Source organism: Myodes glareolus, chromosome 18 (genome assembly GCF_982192425.1).
Source record: "Myodes glareolus chromosome 18, mMyoGla1.1, whole genome shotgun sequence".
NCBI classification, from domain to species: domain Eukaryota; kingdom Metazoa; phylum Chordata; class Mammalia; order Rodentia; family Cricetidae; genus Myodes; species Myodes glareolus.
In genome coordinates, this window is record NC_142043.1 from 65137396 (window position 1) to 65156969 (window position 19574).

Sequence of the window (19574 nt, forward strand, 5' to 3'; positions counted from 1 at the left end):
CTGGGCAGTTGGTTCTTTGAGTCACATAAGGTCCAGTTGGCATGGATAAACTCGCAGCACCAAGGAAAGAAGGGCAACCATGCATGCCATCTCCAGCCCTTCTCCAGAAACTAAAAATAAATGAACTAAAATGAAAACTTGGATGGGGAAAGAAGGGAGGAGAGCAGGAGGGACTGCCATTTCACATTCTGTGTTCCTTATGGTGGTGACATCACAGATCTCCCTGCTGCTCACACCCAGTCTCGGTGTGAAATTTGATTTTACTGACTTTTCAATTTCTTTACAAGAATAGCAATAATCATTTCTCTCAGAAATTCTTGACCTTTGTAGAAAGAAAAGTCCTTTCTACCACCACCCTCCCCACCCCTAAGAGACACCCTGTGCTAACAGCCTGGGGTATAGCCTGCAGGGTAGGATCATACAGGACATAGCATGCCTTCAAACTGATGTCATGGCATCTTCCATATCTCTGTGCATAGATTAATAGCATGATCTTTTCACTTTTAATTATGTGTATGTGTGTGAATCTGTGTGTGGGTATGTACACGTGACTGCAAGTGCCTTGGCAGGCCAGAGGAGAGTGTCAGAGGCCCCTGGAGCTGGGGTTAAAGGTAGTTGTGAGCTGCCCATTGTCGGTGCTGAGAATTGAACTCAGGCCCTTTCCACTCCTACGCTATAGTCTTCAGGCTAAAGGCATTCATGCTGGTGTTCCAGAGATATAGGAAGACTGGGGTGGGAGAGAGGATGAGAGGGGGAAGAGGGGACAGGGAAGGGAGACTGAGGAGCCTCAAGAGCTCTCATCTAAAGGCCTACAACCAGCAGAATCATAGTCAAAAGTCGTGATCTGGATCTGACGACAACCAAAAAAACCATATCCGGACTCAAACACCAGCAGTCACAGGAAGAATTGTATCTTATTTCATATTTTGTTCCATTCAGGCCTTCAACAGATTAGAGTAAGTCTGCCCACCTTGGGGAGGGCGATCTGCTTTATTTAGTCTACCTGTTTGTTTCAGAACACTTAGGATATTGGAACAAAATACCACAGACTGGGTAACTTATAAATGGAGATTTAATCTCTGTTATAGGGAGGCTGTTTGTTCATTTTCTGGCTGCCTAGACTCCCGAAATAACCACACAGAAACTGTATTAATTAAATCACTGCTTGGCCCATTAGCTCTAGCTTCTTATTGGCTAACCCTTACATATTATTTTAACCTATCTCCATTAATCTGTATATTGCAACATAGCAGTGGCTTACTGGCACAGTTTTGGCATGTCTGTCTCTGGTAGCGGCTCCATGGCTTCTCCCTAACTCTGCCTCCTTTCTTCCAGCATTCAGTTTAGTTTTCCCTGCCTACCTCTGTTCTGCCCTGTTCTATTATAGGCTCAAAGCAGTTTTTTTTATTAACCAATGGTATTCACAGCATACAGAAGGGAATCCCACATCACCTTTCTTTCTGTTTAAATAAGAAAGGTTTTAACTTTAACATAGAAAATTTACATATAACAAAGCAGGTATCAAGCAAGAATTATAGTTACAATATTTATATCTACTTTATCTTTTATCATAACTAGGAAAACTATAACTATCAATTCTTCAACTCCATCAAAGAGTCCAGAAGGATATAATATTACTAAGTAAACAGGAAGTACATTGTAAGCAACTTCCAAAACTCTAGAATTGACAGAGACATATTGCTGCCTGGATAGTCACCCAAAGTTCTTCTGTAACGTTGGGACATCCATCTTCAGCCTACAGGCCCATAGTATCCTGCAGACTTTCCATGAAGCAGGAAATTTCAAAGACAGTTCTGCCTATTTTGGCAGTTTGTCAGTCACTTTCTTCTGAATCCTACAGAATGTCTGGCAGATTCTTTCATGAAGCAGGAACCCCAAAGGACTGTCTCACCTTTAGGCAAGTTCAGCAGTCATTTTTCTGTTGGTCCTGCATGCCCAGTTCATACAGCATAGCATCAAGCAGTCCAGGAAAGAGCAGTTTCTTGCCCAAATGGCTAGCAAACTCCATAAGGAGCCTCTTTGATGCCCGTCTTCCTCTTGAAGTAATTGGTACTGTCAGGAGCAGATGTGTCTCATGTCATGAAAAGTCCTAACTTCTTAAAACATTTTAAATGACATATTCTGAAGGTCTCTGAAAGACTTGAAGAATACCTAACTAAAATATATCTTTATATCTAGAAAACATAGCTAACATGACTAGAAGCGCGACTATTATAGGATTCTCTATTAGCCTATATTTCTTAATTGTACATTGCATTTTTAAAAGAGCTGCACAAACACTTCAAGAGCAGAAATATACATATAACAAAACTGACCTAAAATTTGTGTCAATAAACCAAGATCCGTACCAATGTGAATCTCCATAGCATATCCTCCTTTAAATGTAAACAAACATTTGTAAACAATATTTGGAATTTGGGCATAGTTCTCTCCAAACTGCTTACTACTTTTTGTTGGGTGAAGTAACTATTGGGGGGTGTTCACAGCAACCTTTCAGGGGATCTTGGTCCATCAAACCACATTAGTCTAGAAGGATTCCATAGGTTCTCCTCTTCTGTGGAAACAAAAGCAGAACCTCTTTTCCAAAGGAACACATCCTTAGACCCAAATTTGGAAGTCATGATAAATGCTGGTTTAGCTTAGAAGCCCATATAATAAATGTCCCTCTGTACTTAGCTCCTTCACAGTCAAAAACTTCAAAGAAAACACAATAATATACACAATCCTGTTGCTCTGTATATATTCCATCTTTACGTGGCTTACTTATTTTTATTCTATTACTTTTTAGTATTTATCTTTATCCTGTAATCTATGACTGTCTGTGCTCTGTCTCTTTAAAGACTTTGTTTTTTAACCCATTTATTTTTATAACTCTCTATTCTCTTTTTCTTCTGTCTCCCAAGCCTATGTACATTTATCCAACACTGTGACTCGTTTAAGAGGTCTTTTCCATCTGAATTTGTCTTTGTTGCATATCTGTAATCTTTTTCTGACCAGAATGGCTTCTTAAAATGCTAAGTACTTCTTAAAAAACTAAGTGGCAGTCTTGCTAGGACAAACAAGGCCCTGCCTGCTTGCTCTGCCCAGTCCAGCATGGCAGAGCTGTTCATTGTCTCTGAGAGCTATGCTCACAGTCCCATTTTTAGGCACACAGCCAGTCTATGTTGTCATTAAGCAAGTTGTAGCACTCCATTCACAAATCCCATTTAAATGTTCTGTAGCTGGACCTCCCAAAAGAGCCAGAGCCATTCATGCTGGCAAACCAGGAAGCTGCCATTTTGAAACTGCATGCTTCTTTGTGTGTGTGTGTGTGGGGGGGGTGTTGTTTGTTTATTTTGCGTCTGCTGAATCAGGAAGACCTCTCTAAAGGGAGCTGAGGTAAGCCACCCTCTGGAAAAAAAAAATGCTGCTAAACTTGTTATATGAAGGCGTAAGTCACAGACAATCCCACACCAGTTTGGAATTATGATTAATAGAATGGTTATTTATTCAAAGGGGAAAAAACTTACAGATTACCGTCCCAGACAACAGCCCCTCCGCGCGAACAGGAAAGGAGTCCAGGGGCTGGAAACGGAGCCGGAAGACAAAGAGAGAGTGGAGGACAGCCGCTGCTTTTTTTAAAGGGAGAGACCACGCCCCAATGGGCTGGTAACTCAGCGGCGATTGGCTGAAGGAGCTGAAGGAACTCCCACAGCATCTCCCCCTTTTGTTTAAGTAAGAGAGTTCTAAGCCTACTACGCAATTATATACAATAAGTACAAACCTACGAAATTATATACAATAAATACAAATATCCTATTCTAACTAGCTTAAGTCTTGTATAACAAATAACTTGGCCAAGTCATGAAAGGAAAGTAACTACATTTATATAATCTTCAATCCCATCGAAGATCTGAGAAGGGAAATAATGTTATCTGAGTAATTAGGAAGTGCAATCAAACAACTTCCAGAACATGTACCAAATCGCAGAGACAACTGGCTACCTGGACAAACACCCAAAGTCACATTTGCAGCGTTGAAGCAACCAACTTTGACTAAGGCCTGATGTAACTGACATACCATTTTCAAAGGCAAGAAACTTCAAAACTATCTTACCCTGTCTTGGCAGGATATGACAGTCTTGTTTTATCCATTTACGGATATTCTGTAACTCTGTCAGTAGTTGAGGTATGAGCATTTTTTTACCCAAAGGCCAGTTCTGCCAAGAAGAAAGGCTCCAGGTGGAGTGTCTTTGGTGCTCAACATTCTCTCGGGCATAGATCAGTGTTGCCAGGAGTGATTGTGTCTCCCTACCATAGAACTCTGAATTAGATTAAAGGCCATTTTCTACAGCTCTTTGAAGAGGTTGAAGATTATCTATCTATACTGAATATAATCTCTATATATCTAAAGAACCTGATTAGTCTAATTATAAATGACAAACTTAGATGACTGTTGATCTATATAATTCTCAATATCTATCTAACTTAAAGACTGAGATAATAAACAAGTGTGCAATAAATGAGGACAATGAGACCTCCAAATATAAACAATGTGCAAGTATACATTGCAATATGGTAAATATATATCAATACATAAACAATATATAAGTATCTTAATCAGAGGTAGAAGTGTACAATGCAATATGGTAAATATACATATATCAATACAATATATATATACAAATACATAAAAATGTTTTAAACAGAGGTAGAAGCATGAATCATGCATGCATAAAATAGTCAACATAATTTAACTTTGTATCAATATATAAGAATCGATACCAATATGTTTGTCTAAAAGCAATAACTCACAAGTACAAATCTATTTATCCCATAATCCAATTATCCCTCCTTTTTTTTTTTTTTTTTTTTAAGATTCCTGTGCTTATAAAATTCCTCCCCCAACCCTCAACCGTATACTAATTATAACCAACCCCTAAATGATGTCCCTAAACCCAAGGACAAACTTTATTGGGAGAGGGGACGTCGTTCTCTAGAATTACTTCCAGCTGTCATGGGGGCGACGTTCTTTCTGGGGGATCCTGTGAAAGTAAAATGATGGTTAAATTTCAAGATCAATGTCTTTTAAAATTGCAAATAGTCTCTGAGTATTTTGTGGAGGTCTGGCCAGAATGTTGTACAAGATGTGCACCATTTCAGCACGTTGGAACCGTCTTGTGCAGCTGGTACCCAAAACAGGTCTTGTAGTAGCGCTATCAGTATCATGACGTCATCTCAACCAGGTGGAGTTGTTGTTATGGGGCCCCATCTTCTTCCTGGAAACTTCAAATGTCACTGTAGGAAAAACTCATTGTTCATTGTGGAAAACTTAAACATTAATTATATAGACATATACATGAATACCTATATTCAATGAGAGACATGATAGATATATTTAATGAAGGTATGATAGATATGAAGAAAAGTAAAGATGTTTTCTAAACTCATATTTCTTTCTGTCCCATATCATGGCTCTTGACATGAGACAGAAACTCCAGAAACTCTGGGTTTTTCTTTAAACAACAGGCTTGGAATTAGAGAGGGACTGAGCCAGAGTTCAACTCTAAAACCAGCTCTATAAATTTAGAAATATGATTTAGTATATGGTACTTACAGAACCTATTCAGTTTTCTTGATAGTCCCTATTGGGCCGTTATTTTCCATCTGTCAGTATTCAAATATCCAGGGTCCCTTGAACTTTTCAAAGATCAGTGTTTTCCTGTGGAGATAAGAACAGAACCCTGCCCCCATTCTATATGCTTTTCTTACCACCTGTATGGTTATCATCATTGTAGATGCTGTCATTTCTCCTTTCCAAGAGGTTTCTCCTCTTCAAATCGAATCTTTATTAATTTTGATGGTATCCACAATTTTTCTTCTCCTGTGGAAACAAGAGCAAAACCCCTTCCCCAACGTAGCACATCTCCTGGCTTCCATTGAGAGGTCAGCACGTCTTTGAAATAAACAGGTTGGTTTAGTTCAGAAGTTTTTTCCATTATCCAATGCCTCTCTGCTGCTGTTGTTCCTTTCTCATTAGCATTAAGAAAATTCAAGGTTAATAAAGCATTATGCAATCTATTTCTGGGGGTATCTTTCATCCCTTTCTGTTTGTTTAGCATATCCTTTATAGTACGATTTGATCTTTCTATAACTGCCTGACCTGTAGGATTATTTGGTATACCTGTAACGTGTTTTATATTATAATAAGCAAAGAAGCGTTTCATTTTCTTAGATACATATGCTGGACCATTGTCTGTCTTTATTTGTGCAGGTATACCCATGATGGCCATAACTTCCAATAAATGTGTGATTACCGAATCAGCCTTTTCTGAGCTCAGGGCAGTTGCCCATTGAAAACCTGAATACGTGTCTATGGTGTGGTGTACATATTTTAATTTACCAAATTCCATAAAGTGGAACACATCCATCTGCCAGATTTCATTCCTTTGAGTACCCTTTGGGTTACTCCCTGCAGGCAATGGTGTTTGATTATAGAAAGAACAAGTAGGACATCTCTTTATAATGTCCTTAGCTTGTTGCCATGTAATGGAAAACTCTTTCTTTAAGCCTTTACTATTGACATGATGTTTTTTATGAAATTCTGAGGCCTGCAGAACGCTTCCAATCAATAATTGGTCAATTTCAGCGTTACCTTGTGCTAGAGGCCCAGGCAGACCGGTATGGGACCGGATGTGTGTTATGTACATTGGACAAAGCCTATTCCTAATTATGTCCTGTACCTCGATAAACAATGAAGTCAACTCTGTGTCATCTGGTATGAATTCAGCGGTTTCAATATGCAAGATAACTCTTTCTGCATATTGTGAATCTGTAACTATATTAAGAGGTTCTTTAAAATCCCTTAGCACCATAAGAATGGCATATAATTCTGCCTTCTGGACAGAATTATAAGGGCTTTGTTCCACCTTACTCAATTCTTCTGATTTATAACCTGCTTTCCCTGATTTATTTGCATCGGTATAAAATGTCCGAGCTCCAGTTATTGGAGCATCACGTACAATTCTAGGAAGAATCCAAGAAGTTCTCTTTATGAGGTTAAGTCTATCACTTTTGGGATAGTTGCTGCTAATTTCTCCCAAAAAATTAGCACAAGCTCTTTGCCATGGTTCATTATCTTCCCATAACTTTCTTATTTCCTCAGTAGTAAAAGGCACTATAATTTCTGCTGGGTCTATACCTGCTAGTTGACGAAGTCTCAGTTTACCTTTTATAATTAATTCTGAAACCTTTTCTACATAAGTTTTTAATTTTTTACTTGGTTTATGAGGTATAAATATCCACTCTAAAATAATATCTTCCCTCTGCATTAAAATCCCTGTAGGAGAAATTCTGGAAGGCAGTATGACTAGGATGGAACTAAGATTCGGGTTGACCCTATCCACATGTGCCTCCTGTAATTTTTCCTCAATCATTGTCAGTTCCTTTTCTGCTTCAACTGTCAATTTTCTGGGACTATTCAAATCCTTATCACCATCTAAGGTTTTGTTTAAATGAACTATTAGATCAGGTGTTATCCCAACAGCTGGTCGTAGACTGGAAATATCTCCTAACAATCTTTGGAAGTCATTAAGAGTCCGTAACCGGTCTCTCCTAATTTGTGCCTTTTGTGTTCGAATTTTCTCTAACCCTATTCTGTAGCCTAGGTAATTAATAGAATCTCCTCTTTGAATCTTTTCAGGGGCAATTTGTAATCCCCACCTAGGCAAAACTTTCTTTACTTCTTCAAACATACTTTCCAAAATATCTTTATTTGAATCAGATAATAAAATGTCATCCATGTAATGATAAATTATGGACTTGGGAAATTGCTTACGAATTATTTCCAGTGGCTTATTAACAAAATATTGACACAATGTGGGACTATTGAGCATCCCCTGTGGGAGGACAGTCCATTGATATCTCCTAGTAGGCTGAGAATTATTATAAGTAGGCACTGTGAAGGCAAATTTTTCTCTATCCTTTTTTTGCAAAGGTATAGTGAAAAAACAATCTTTCAAATCAATAACTATAAGAGGCCATCCTCTTGGTAATAGAGAAGGCAAAGGAATTCCAGATTGTAGCGGACCCATAGGCTGAATTACCTTGTTGACAGCTCTTAGATCTGTCACCATTCTCCATTTACCAGATTTCTTTTTTACAACAAACACAGGAGAATTCCAAGGGCTGGTTGATTCTTCAATATGGTTAGCATCTAGTTGCTCTTGTACCAGCTGTTCCAAAGCCTGTAACTTATCTTCAGCTAGAGGCCACTGCTTGATCCATATTGGCTTCTCAGTTAGCCATTTTAAAGGTAGGGCTGTTGGTACCTCTAAAGGTTTGCTATTGGCTGTGTGTTCTTGTACAGCCTGAATGGCTGGTGACCTTTTTCCATAATACCTCATTATATCCTTCCCAGAATTGTGAGTTCCTGGAACTACAGGAATGTTAATCTGGGTATTCCATTGCTGTAGCAGGTCACGGCCCCATAAATTTATTGCAATATTTGCTATATATGGCCTTAATCTTCCTATTTGCCCTTCAGGCCCTATGCATTCCACCCATCTTGTGCTTTGTTTTACACGAGATAGGGTTCCAATTCCCAGGAACTGAACATCTACCTCATGAAGAGGCCAATTCGGATGCCAGGATTCTGGAGTAATTATACTTACATCCGCACCTGTGTCTAATAAGCCTTCAATAAAAATGCCATTTATACAGACTCTTAGCTTTGGTCTTTGATCGTTAATATACGTTTGCCAAAATATACGTTTACTCTGTCCTCCTGAATTTTTTGACTCATTCTCCACATGTAATTCATCATTTAGACCAGTATTACTTTTTACGGCAGACATTGGAGTTTTTAATTTTCTTGGTGAGACACATTTTCGACTGTAACTGGGAATGACTGGGCCACTTTTGGCTTGGGGGCCTGCGAGAGGCCCCTCAAGGAGTTTCCCGATGGTATCGGGTTGCCTTGTCTGTCTGTTGTTGACCTGCATTCGTTGGACCAATGTCGGCCTTTACCGCATCTTCTGCATATACCTGAAGGCTGAGATCTCCTACTTTTGTCATTCCCAGAGGAGATATTATTCCTAGGATTTCTTTGCCTGCAATCCCTTTTCAGATGTCCTAATTTACCACAATTAAAACACCTGGTAGTTTGATGTCTCCTCATAGCTTTGGAAATCGCTTCTCCTACCCAGGATTCATCGTTATAGCTAAACATCTCAACATTCATTGTATGCTGTATCCATTCTTCCATTGGTGCTGATCTAGATCTTAAAGGCCCAATTATCTTTTTACATTCAGTATTTGCATTTTCAAAAGCTAGAGATTCAAGAAGTATTCGTCTAGCTTCTGGGTCTGTTACCCCTATGTCCAGAGCCTTAATTAATCTTTGCACAAAGTCAGTAAAGGGTTCTCTCTGTCCCTGCCTAACCCTGGTATATGATTCGACCCTTTTTGCTGGATCTTGTATTCTATTCAAAGCATTCAAGGCTGCTTTGTGACATAAGGACAGCACTTCTTCATCATAAAGAGCTTGGACCTGTGGATCAGCATATGCTCCTACACCAAGAATTTGATCTTGGGAAACCTCCACACCTTTTGCTCTTCCTTGCTGTTCCATATGTTTGGATTCTTCTCTGAAATAAATTCCAAACATCAAAGAAGGCCCATCATCTAAAACTGCAGACACTAGCTGAGAGAAATCATGGGGGGTAGCTCTGACATTAGAAGCCCAAGTCCTTATCATTTCCTTAACAAATGCAGAGTGCAAGCCAAAGTTAACGACAGCTTGCTTAATTTCTTTTAAATCATTCATTGCTATTGGTGTCCATCTAGCTTCTTTAACTCCCTTTGAGCCTTTGGAAGTTAACCCTTTGTCAGAATAAATTACAGGGTATGTTGTTAGGACCCTGGGTAAGCCAGTTCTAACAGCTGGTGGTGGCATTGTATCCTGTCCTTGTGCCTTCTTACTCTGTTCACCAGCTCCAATAGTTTCTTCAATCATTTCTAATCTTTTTATCATTGTATCCCTTAAATCCTGAATCTCCTGACCTACCCGTGTTTCTAGTAATTTCACTAAGGTATCAGTTTTTTGGTTCCCATTCTGGAGGTTCATTCTATCTGTTACCTTATCAAAACTTTGTGGTAACATCTGAACGTCAAATTCAACAGCCTGTACCCTTTCAGGTAACTTCCTAGTACCCTTGGACATGGAGTCAATTTTGTCTATCATAGTATCCACTTGTTCAGATAACCCCTGATTTTCAATAATTTTAATCCTTTCAACTAGTTGTTCAATATTAGTCCGTAAAAATCGTATCTTTCTTAATGATAAAATATTGAAAAGAAAACTGAAACCTAGCAACAAGTAAATTAATATATTCCCATAGTCATATAAACCTTGCATGACATAATCCATTGTATTAATAAAGAAAACAGTAAAATTGGCGTTGGAAACAAAAACTGCCATATTACCTCTTGTCTAGTTGGCGGCGCTGTTGCCAAGTTGCGACTAGAACCACTGCAAAGGTGACTTAAACAGGTCCTGTTTCAGTGTCTGCCTTAGTATTTGTTAAAAACTAGGAAATATAAGTTGCTCAAGAAAGAAAGTTTAATTAAATCAATTCCATACATGGAACCAGAAACCCAGAATCCAGGGGTAGAAAAGAGCAACCCGGAAGCCGCGTATGCCTCCACGTGACCGAGTCGTTCTGATTCACGCCACTAAAGCACCGCACTTACAAGGGAAATTTAAAAACAACTCAGAAAAGAGCAAACCAGGCAGGCAGAGACTGTCCCGAGCCTGTGGAGCTTGGGAGGCGTGGGGTTTAACTGAACTGCTGGCTCCACACACAGGGCACAGGCCGCAGCTGAGGGAGGTCTCGTGACTAGCCGAGCTGGTAGCAAGCAGTTGAGTGGGGGGGAAGGGGGGGTTCTACAACCAAACGTGGGGCGCCAGATGAAGGCGTAAGTCACAGACAATCCCACACCAGTTTGGAATTATGATTAATAGAATGGTTATTTATTCAAAGGGGAAAAAACTTACAGATTACCGTCCCAGACAACAGCCCCTCCGCGCGAACAGGAAAGGAGTCCAGGGGCCGGAAACGGAGCCGGAAGACAAAGAGAGAGTGGAGGACAGCCGCTGCTTTTTTTAAAGGGAGAGACCACGCCCCAATGGGCTGGTAACTCAGCGGCGATTGGCTGAAGGAGCTGAAGGAACTCCCACAGCAGTTATATATATATATATATATATAGAGAGAGAGAGAGAGAGAGAGAGAGAGAGAGAGAGAGTTCCCTTTCAAGCTATCTCAGGCTTAATGTGGATATACTCAACCACATTGGAGTGCCAATTTGTTGTAGGGAGGCCGCTTGTTCATTTCCTGGCTGCCTAGATTCCCGAAATAACCACACAGAAACTGTATTAATTAAATCACAGCTTGGCCCATTAGCTCTAGCTTCTTATTGGCTAACTCTTACATATTATTTTAACCCATCTCTATTAATCTGTATATCGGCATGTGGCAGTGGCTTACCAGCAAATTTTGGCATGTCTGTGTCTGGCAGCGGCTCCAAATCCTTATGGTTCTCTCTTCATGGGTGTGAGTGTGTGAGTGTGTGTGGTGTGTGTGTAGATGGTGATTTTGTTTCTTTCTTTGCCCCTCAAATTCCTTAAAAATTACTATTTTTAATCATGCATGTGTGTGTGTGTGTGTTCGTGCACACATGTGAGAGAGAGCCCCTTTGGAGTCCAGAAGAAGGCATCATCAGCTCCCCTAGACCTACTGTTACAAGTAGATTTGAGCTATCAGATGTGGGTGCTGGGAACTGAACCCAAGTTCCTCTGAAAGAGTAGTATTTGCTTTTAATCCCTGAGCCATCATCTCTCCAGCTCTCTTCCTCTTCCAAGCTTTTGAGACAGGGCCTTGTTATAGTCCAGTCTGAGCTAGTACTTTTGGATGTGTAGCCCAGGCTAGTTTATAACACTCCAATTGACATTCTTTTGTCTCAGCTTCCTGAGTGCTGGGATTATAGATATCAACAAGCCTAGCTTCTTCTTCTTCCTTTTTTTTTTTTCTTTCTTTTTCAAGAGAGGGTTTCTCTGTGTAACAGCTCTGGCTGTCCTGGAACTCATTCTGTAGACCAGACTGGCCTCAAACTCACAGAGATCCACCTGCTTCTGTCTCCCAAGTGCTTGCTGGGATTAAAGTGTGCACCACCACCACCTGGCTTCTTCTTCTTCCTCTCCTCTCTCCCTCCTCCCACTCCCCCTCCCTCTCCTTCTTCCTCTTTTTGAAGATACTGTCTTTCATCATTTTTCTTAGAATGGAATTAAACTCTTGGCACAACTGATTTTCTGCCTCTACCTCCCAAGTAGTGGAAACTGCAGACATGAACCACTGTCCCAACTTTTGGACATATTTTTCCAGGAAGTAAAATAGTTGCAATACTGTTTCACATTCATTTCACGTGGCCAAACATCCCATCAGAAAGTGTGCCAATTTACACTCCCTCCAACAATGAGTGTGAGGGTAGGTCTCCCCACTCTCAGTAACTCTGTGATAACTCTCCTCACTCTTGACTGCTACCAATGTTAATGATAAAAGATGGCTTTAGCTCTTTCCAGCTGCTCCTCTGAAGAGGCAGTTTCTCTCTTCCCCACTCTCTGTCTCTCTGCCTCTCTCTTCTCTTCTGCTACTCCTGTCCCCAGAAGTCAGTCTCCCCTCCCTTCCCCCCTTTCCCATTCCCTTTCTCCTGATAAAACTCCCAACATAAGTTCTGTCTGCTCTCTGCACGGCACGCGTCTCACCCACCTGCTCTCCGGCCATCTGTCTTGGTTCAGTCTCGTGCCGTATCATAACACCTGCCCTCTGCCACCATACCTGATGATCTAGCTCCAGAAGACCCACTCTCGACCCTGTCTTTCAGGCCTATTAAAAATTGTTTTAAAAGGCTGGGTGGTGGTGGCGCAGGCCTTTAATCCCAGCACTCAGGAGGCAGAGGTAGGTGGATCTCTGTGAGTTCGAGGCCAACCTGGTCTACAAGAGCTAGTTCCAGGACAGCCAGGGCTATATAGAGAAACCTTGTCTTGAAAAACAAAAATTAAAACAAAACAAAAAATTATTTAAAAAAATTTTAAAGATGGCCTTTAATGGCTATTTTTATTTGCTTTTGGGGGGACACGTATGTGTACTTTGTTGTTGCTTTGTTGATTTCATTTCGTATAGAATTGTCTATTAGGTCCTTTGTCCACTTTTCTACAGAGGTGGATTTTTTTTTTTTTTGCCTAAACTTTCACTGTTGATATGAAGAATGGTAGTCCTTTTCCATACATATACATGGCAGGTTACTTCTCCACCGTTCCTCTCTGCGGCCGTTCTCATTCTACCCTGGGAGTCAAACCCACAGTTTCATATATTCTATGCAAGTACCCTACCAATGAATTATACCCCAGTCACTTTTGTATTTTATTTTATTTTTAAAATGGAATCTCACTGAGTGAAATTGTGATCCTCCTGTCTCAGCCTTGTGAGTTCTGCAGGCCTATCAGTGGGTCTGGCTTTGCCATCTGTCTTTCAATTGTGCTTAGGCTTTTGATTTTCAGAAGTCTAGATTGCGTGTTGTGGGAGGTTAACCTTGGATAATTTAAAGTGGCTGATGTGGACACTTTTTTCTAAAGACCTCTGCTCATCGCCTAAAGACTGAAAACAGAACGGGGAGAAAGAGAAGATAGAAAATTGAGAGAGAAAGAGACGGGAGGCAGGCTGCAGAAAGGAATGTCTTCCCCTTAGGCTGTCCTTCCCTGCTTCATGTCAGGCAGTCTGAGGCAAATGGCCAAGTCATCCATAGGTCAGGCCAGTCCCTTGGGCCTGGTGCCCAAGCTCCCTGAGGCAGCCTGTCCAGGACTTGTGCCCCAGCCTTCCTGATTTCCTGTCGAGAGGTTTTCAAAAGCAGCCAAAAGCCATGACCTTATAGCTGGGTGAATCCCTAGAGACCTGAAGTTTCCCATCAAGTCCTTTCCTCAAACTGGCATAGATCATTTCCAGGGCCCACTGGCATCATGAGTGGCTGAGCAGACGCTGGACTAGGTCAGCAGTATGCACTGAGGGGGCCAAACAAAACAAGGGGATCAGAAAAATGGTAGGGAGAGGCTCGGGTGTCTAGGATGGGACTGAACACAGAGCTGGCGTTTTAGTTTGGGTTCTCCAGAAGTTGACGCAAAGGCAAGGCTTAGGAGATGCAAAGACCATGGTTAGGGACAGTAAGGTGGTCGGGGGAAGGGCATCAGATAGCCAGCTGTCACTGGGCACGGCCAGGGCTCAGTCCAGTGGGGGGTACACAATGCCAGACCTTCGAGTCAGCCTATCTGAAGAGCAGGGCCCGTGACCAAGTGAATACACAGTCAGGTGACATAAATCACAGCAGTTCCGCCTGACCCTGAGCACACCTGCAGAACAATCATGGCTAAGTTAACTCAGGTGGGAAGACATAACTGTGAACAGTACCTTTCCTGGGTCCATCTGGACTGTCAGACCACGGAGGAAGAGCACCGGCCACCAGCATTCATCCTCTGCCCCCACCCTGGCTCCCACCACATTGGACTGTACCTTGAAATGCGAGTCAAAATAAACCCATCCGGCCTTGATGGTTCCCACAGGGTTCCATCGCAGCAACAGTGTGTGTGTGTGTGTGTGTGTGTGTGTGTGTGTGTAGATGCACTCTGAGAAGTTGTAAGAATCAAGGGCCAAGATAGGATACCAGAGTACACAAAAGTCAGGTTGTGTGTGTGTGTGTGTGTGTGTGTGTGTGTGTGTGTGTGTAGATGCACTCTGAGAAGTTGTAAGAATCAAGGGCCAAGACAGGATACTAGAGGACACAAAAGCCAAGTTTTGTGTGTGTGTGTGTGTGTGTGTGTGTGTTATTATCAGGGGTTTCTTTCCAAGGCTGTGATTCATTTCCTCGTAATATGCATAAGTCAAAGTTACAGTAGAGATGACAGAATTAGATTTCTAAAAGCTCAAGGAACCCAGAGAGATTACTTTCTCCTGCCTCAGCTTACACAGAGGCCAGGTCTGTGTCACTCTAAGGCAGACTGAAAGGACAGAGGAGGATACGATGGTCTGCGGAGGGAGCACGCTTTGTTCAAGGATCCCCACCAGCCAGGGACCCAGCTAGGCGGAGGCTGCACAGCTGCCATCTGCTCTCTTGGCTCCACTGCCTGGCAACTGCCTGCCTGGGTCTGTTCTCTGCCCTGGAGGAGAAGGCAGCGTTCCTCCATGGACCATCAGGCAGCAGTGGCCTCGCCAGGGCCTGGCCACATGATGGATTCACTGATTATAACTTTCTGATGTGGGGGCTGCTCAGTCATGTAGCAGACCCAATTCCATCTGGTGTGTGCTCCTGGAAAGAGCTGAGAGAAGGGAAAATTCCACATGCTGGCTGCTCACACTGGGAGAAGTGCATCTTTGTGCAGGCAGGTGTGGAAGGGTGTGCACAAACAGGTGTGATTGCATACACGGGTGGGAACCTGCAGAGATGATATTCTGTGCATATGGTGTGATCGTGTATGTTCCTGAAGGTGTGTGGACATAAACACTAGGAGTTCAACACCTCCATGATCCCACTTCCTTCTCAGAGGACACTCAGCAAAGAGTGTATTAATAAATAATAATGTTACTGTCTTTTTATACGGTCTAATGGCAGTAGCTGCTTTGTGCATGCTATTTGTTGTTGTTGTTTTGTTTTGTTTTGTTTTGAGATAGGGTCCCTTAACCCAAGTTGGCCTCACACTAGCTTATGTGGTCAAAAATGAACCTTGAATCCCACCTCTTCTTCCAAGTGCTGGATTGACAGATGTCACTCACTTTGACAACTGCAGTCTGCAAGAGAAATCTTTCCTTCTCCACCTTGCAAATGAGGCTACTAAAATCCTGGAAGCCGAATGAACTGCCCAAAGATTCAATTTGTAAGCAACATAGTCAGAATCCTAGATGGTGTTTCTCATTTCACAATGCATGATATTTCATTTCCATCCCCTTCCTAAATCTCATCGAATGAGAATAAACAGCAAACTATGCAATATACAATAGGAATAATTCGCGGTAGACAAATGCCAAGCAAAATAAGCCAGCCACAAACAAAGTAGCTTGTGCCTCGTTCTGTGCATGGGAAAACCAGAAAGGCGCAGGACTCATCTGCAGTGTTGAGAACGAGGAGAAGGAGCTGGAATGTGACGGTTCAGGCCTGAAAACCCAGAACTCAGGAGGTGGAAGCTGGAGAATCAGGAGAATGGTGGGCTGGGAATGCAGCTCAGTGGTAGAATGCTGCCTGGCCTGGTAGGAGAAAAGGCCCTCGCTTCACTCCTTGGAGGGGGACAATGGAGAAACGGGTGGCTTCCAGGAAAGGGCTAGCAGGGAACACCAAGGTCATTCGTAGGGGCTAGTCATTGGCAACATTTTATTTATGGATCTGACTGTTGGTTACATGAATTTATTCAATCGTCATGAATCCATTGAGATGTGCGTATGTGATTTATGTACTTTTCTAGGTGAATGATTGCCCTCAATCAAAAGTTGGAAATGAACAGAAAAATTTTATCAGGTACTGTGAGAAATAAAGACAAGCACAACAGAGCCCACACTTAGGGGCTTCCCGGGAAGCGTCAGGAGATTCGGGACTCTGAAATAGGGGAGGCCACGAGCTTAGCAGACTCCAAACTGAGTGTTCTGGGTGAGCTTTATGAAGAGTCAGTCTAAAGACTGTGGCAAAGGACTTGTGTGCATGGTTAGGGTCCTGGGTTCTGCGCCTAGCACTGCATAAGCCAGTTACGGTGCCACATACCCGTAACCCAGACCTGGGAGGTGAAGACAGGAAGATCAGACGTTCAAGGCCATCCATAGCTACCTAGGTAGTTTAGGTCCAGCCCTGATTCCTGAGACCTGTCTCAAAAATAAATAAATAGGCCTAGTGTGGTAGTAAACATATGTAATCCCAGCACTCAGAGGTGAGTGGATCTCTGTGGGTTTGAGGCAAGTGTGGGCTACACATTGAGTTGTAAGACAGCCAGGACTGCAGACTGAGAGCCTGTCTCTAAATCACTCAACCAACCACTCAGTCAGTCAGTCAGTCAGTCAGACAAAAGACAGACAGATAAAGTAAAGAAAAGAAAGGACTGTGGCCACTGTGTCCTGACTAGGAGAAGGTCATTTGCCTTTTGAAATCCAGCAGACCTGGGTTGACTCCCTAGGTCCGTCCCCAGCTGGCTGAGGGATATGGAGAAAGCTCTTTAACAACCCCAAACCTTAGTTACCTCCACAATGCAATGGGGAGCCACATGGCAGGAGGGGAAAACCAACCCCACAAAGTCTGACCTCCACATGGGCTCTGTGGTGTTCACCTGTGCACATGAACACAACTAAAATTTTAATTTAAAAAAAATTGTGAGCTGATGAATGAACGACTGAAGAACTTCTTCAGTCATATAATCAGAGGCCAACCACAGACCCGCTTCCTTCCCCAAGGACCCGTTTCATGTCCCGCCAGCTTCCCCTATGGTGGGGCCCTTGGGAACCAGTGCAGTAGACAGCCTTATTTTCCTGCATGTTACATGAACTCATTGCACCCCCCAAAACAAAACAGTGCCCTAAACACAATAGCCATTTATATTGGTTTCTTTGAAAGAAGTCCATTAACATGTGTGTTATGGGGGCTGGAGAGACAGCACAGAGGTTAAGAGCACTTGCTCCTCTTCCAGAGGACTTGGGTTCCATTCCCAGAGCCCATGTTGAATGGCTCACAGGCACCTGTAACTCTAGCTCCAGGAGATCTCTTGCCTTCTTCTGGCCCCTACAGGCCCCTACATAAATGTGGGTGCGCATTTAAATATTTAAAAATCTTAAAATGTTTCTTTCAAAAGATGCCATCAGTCAAAGGCAAAGACAAGGCACAGCTCGAGGGGAAATGGGGTCTGTAGATCATGTGTCTGATAAAGAGCTGGTCTCCAAAATATGTAAAGAGCTGATAAAATTCAATAGCAAAAAGGCAAATGATACAGCTTAAAAAAAGACAAGAGATTTGAACAGCCATTTTCCCAAAGATGTAGAATAGCTAAGAACAAATGAAAGGAGCAGGCCAACCGCATTAGTCATCGGGGAAATGCAGAGCCAAGCCACAGGGGATATTACCTCACAACCACCAGAATGAACACAACCAGAAAGACGCACAGACAAGTCTTTGTGAAGACGTGGAAACACCCAGAACCTTAAGTTGGGATCTAAAAGGGGTGCAGCCACTTTTGGAAGAGTCTACTCTTGGGTCTCTGTCACACCAGAGAGATGAACAAGGTCCACACACGTGTACGCAAATGTCCACAACAGCCGCGAAGCGAGAACGGCCTATGCATTTCCTAGTGAGTGGTGTAACTGTACACTGAAATACTGCTCACCAATAAAAGGGGGAGGGGGAGCAATGATGCATGCTGCACCAGTGGGAACAAGCCTCCAAACCACTGTGTCCGGTGCCAGATGTGAAAGCCCACATCTATAATTCTGTGTACAGGAGATGTGTAGGGAAATCTATAGAGGCAGGAAGTAGGTTTGAGCTTATCAGGGTGGGGTGGAGGTGGGGAAGGAAAAGCCTGATGGCATGAAGACTGTGAAGAGACTTGGATCTCAGTAGCATTATAGCTATAGCTATTCTTGTTCCTCATTGCTGTTCTTTTACCAAGGTGTAACACACATACAGAAGTGCACAGAACCTTAACTAGACAGCTTGATTTATACAAGGAAACACAAGCTCACATACATTCACATATACACACACACATGCTCACATACTCTCACACAATACACAGAACACACACACATGCTCACATACTCACATACAGTACACAGTACACACACATATGCTCACACACATGCACACATACTCACATACAGTACACACACACATGTTCACACACACACCTGAAAAATCACTTCTCACATGCAGATCAAAAAGGCTCCCGGCATCTGAGCACTCCTGGCCAGCCCCACTCCCCACAGAGCAGGCTCTCAGGGGGTACCATTAGCACAATCTACTCTCACATGGCTCTCCACTTCCCTGGTTTGGTTATTTGGGCAATGTCTCCTTTTCCCATCCTGGCACCCCCACGTACACACCGCGCCCCTCCCCGACGCCCTCGGAGACCCACTCACACTTGCCATGCAGTTGATTTCACTGCAGAGTTGGGGTCCACGGAGAGTAACTCCAGCTTAGGGCAGGAAGGAGACTGAAGCCCCTTGGTAGGCACGTGGATGACAGTGGCCATCTGCCGTGTCACTGGATGGGTCCTGTCAATGCCCCTCTCCGGGGAGAATCACAAATTTGTGTCCTTCACAGGACAGGAAGTAGCAGGCATGAGGGACACCCCAGCCAGCATTCCTAACAGTGCAGGACTGAGGTTAACAGGCACAGCCGGCATTCATCCAGTGCTGGTTCTGGCAGCAGCTCTCTCCTCACCCCCTTTCCGTGTCTCTACTTCCCATCATTAATGCCCCCAAGACAGGCAACTCCCTCAGCTCAGGG

At 42.8% G+C, this 19574-nt stretch overlaps 1 protein-coding gene across 1 annotated transcript in view; it reads right to left on the reverse strand.

Moving 5' to 3' along the window:
- Zfand3 (zinc finger AN1-type containing 3) overlaps positions 1-19332 on the reverse strand; it is a 243572-nt gene extending 224240 nt beyond the window's left edge. The window contains exon 1 of the mRNA XM_085679849.2: positions 19205-19332. Within this exon, the coding sequence (XP_085535975.1) occupies positions 19205-19317 (113 nt within the window). The 5' untranslated portion in view covers positions 19318-19332. The remainder of the gene's footprint in view (positions 1-19204) is intronic.
- Between the last annotated feature and the right edge of the window lie 242 nt (positions 19333-19574).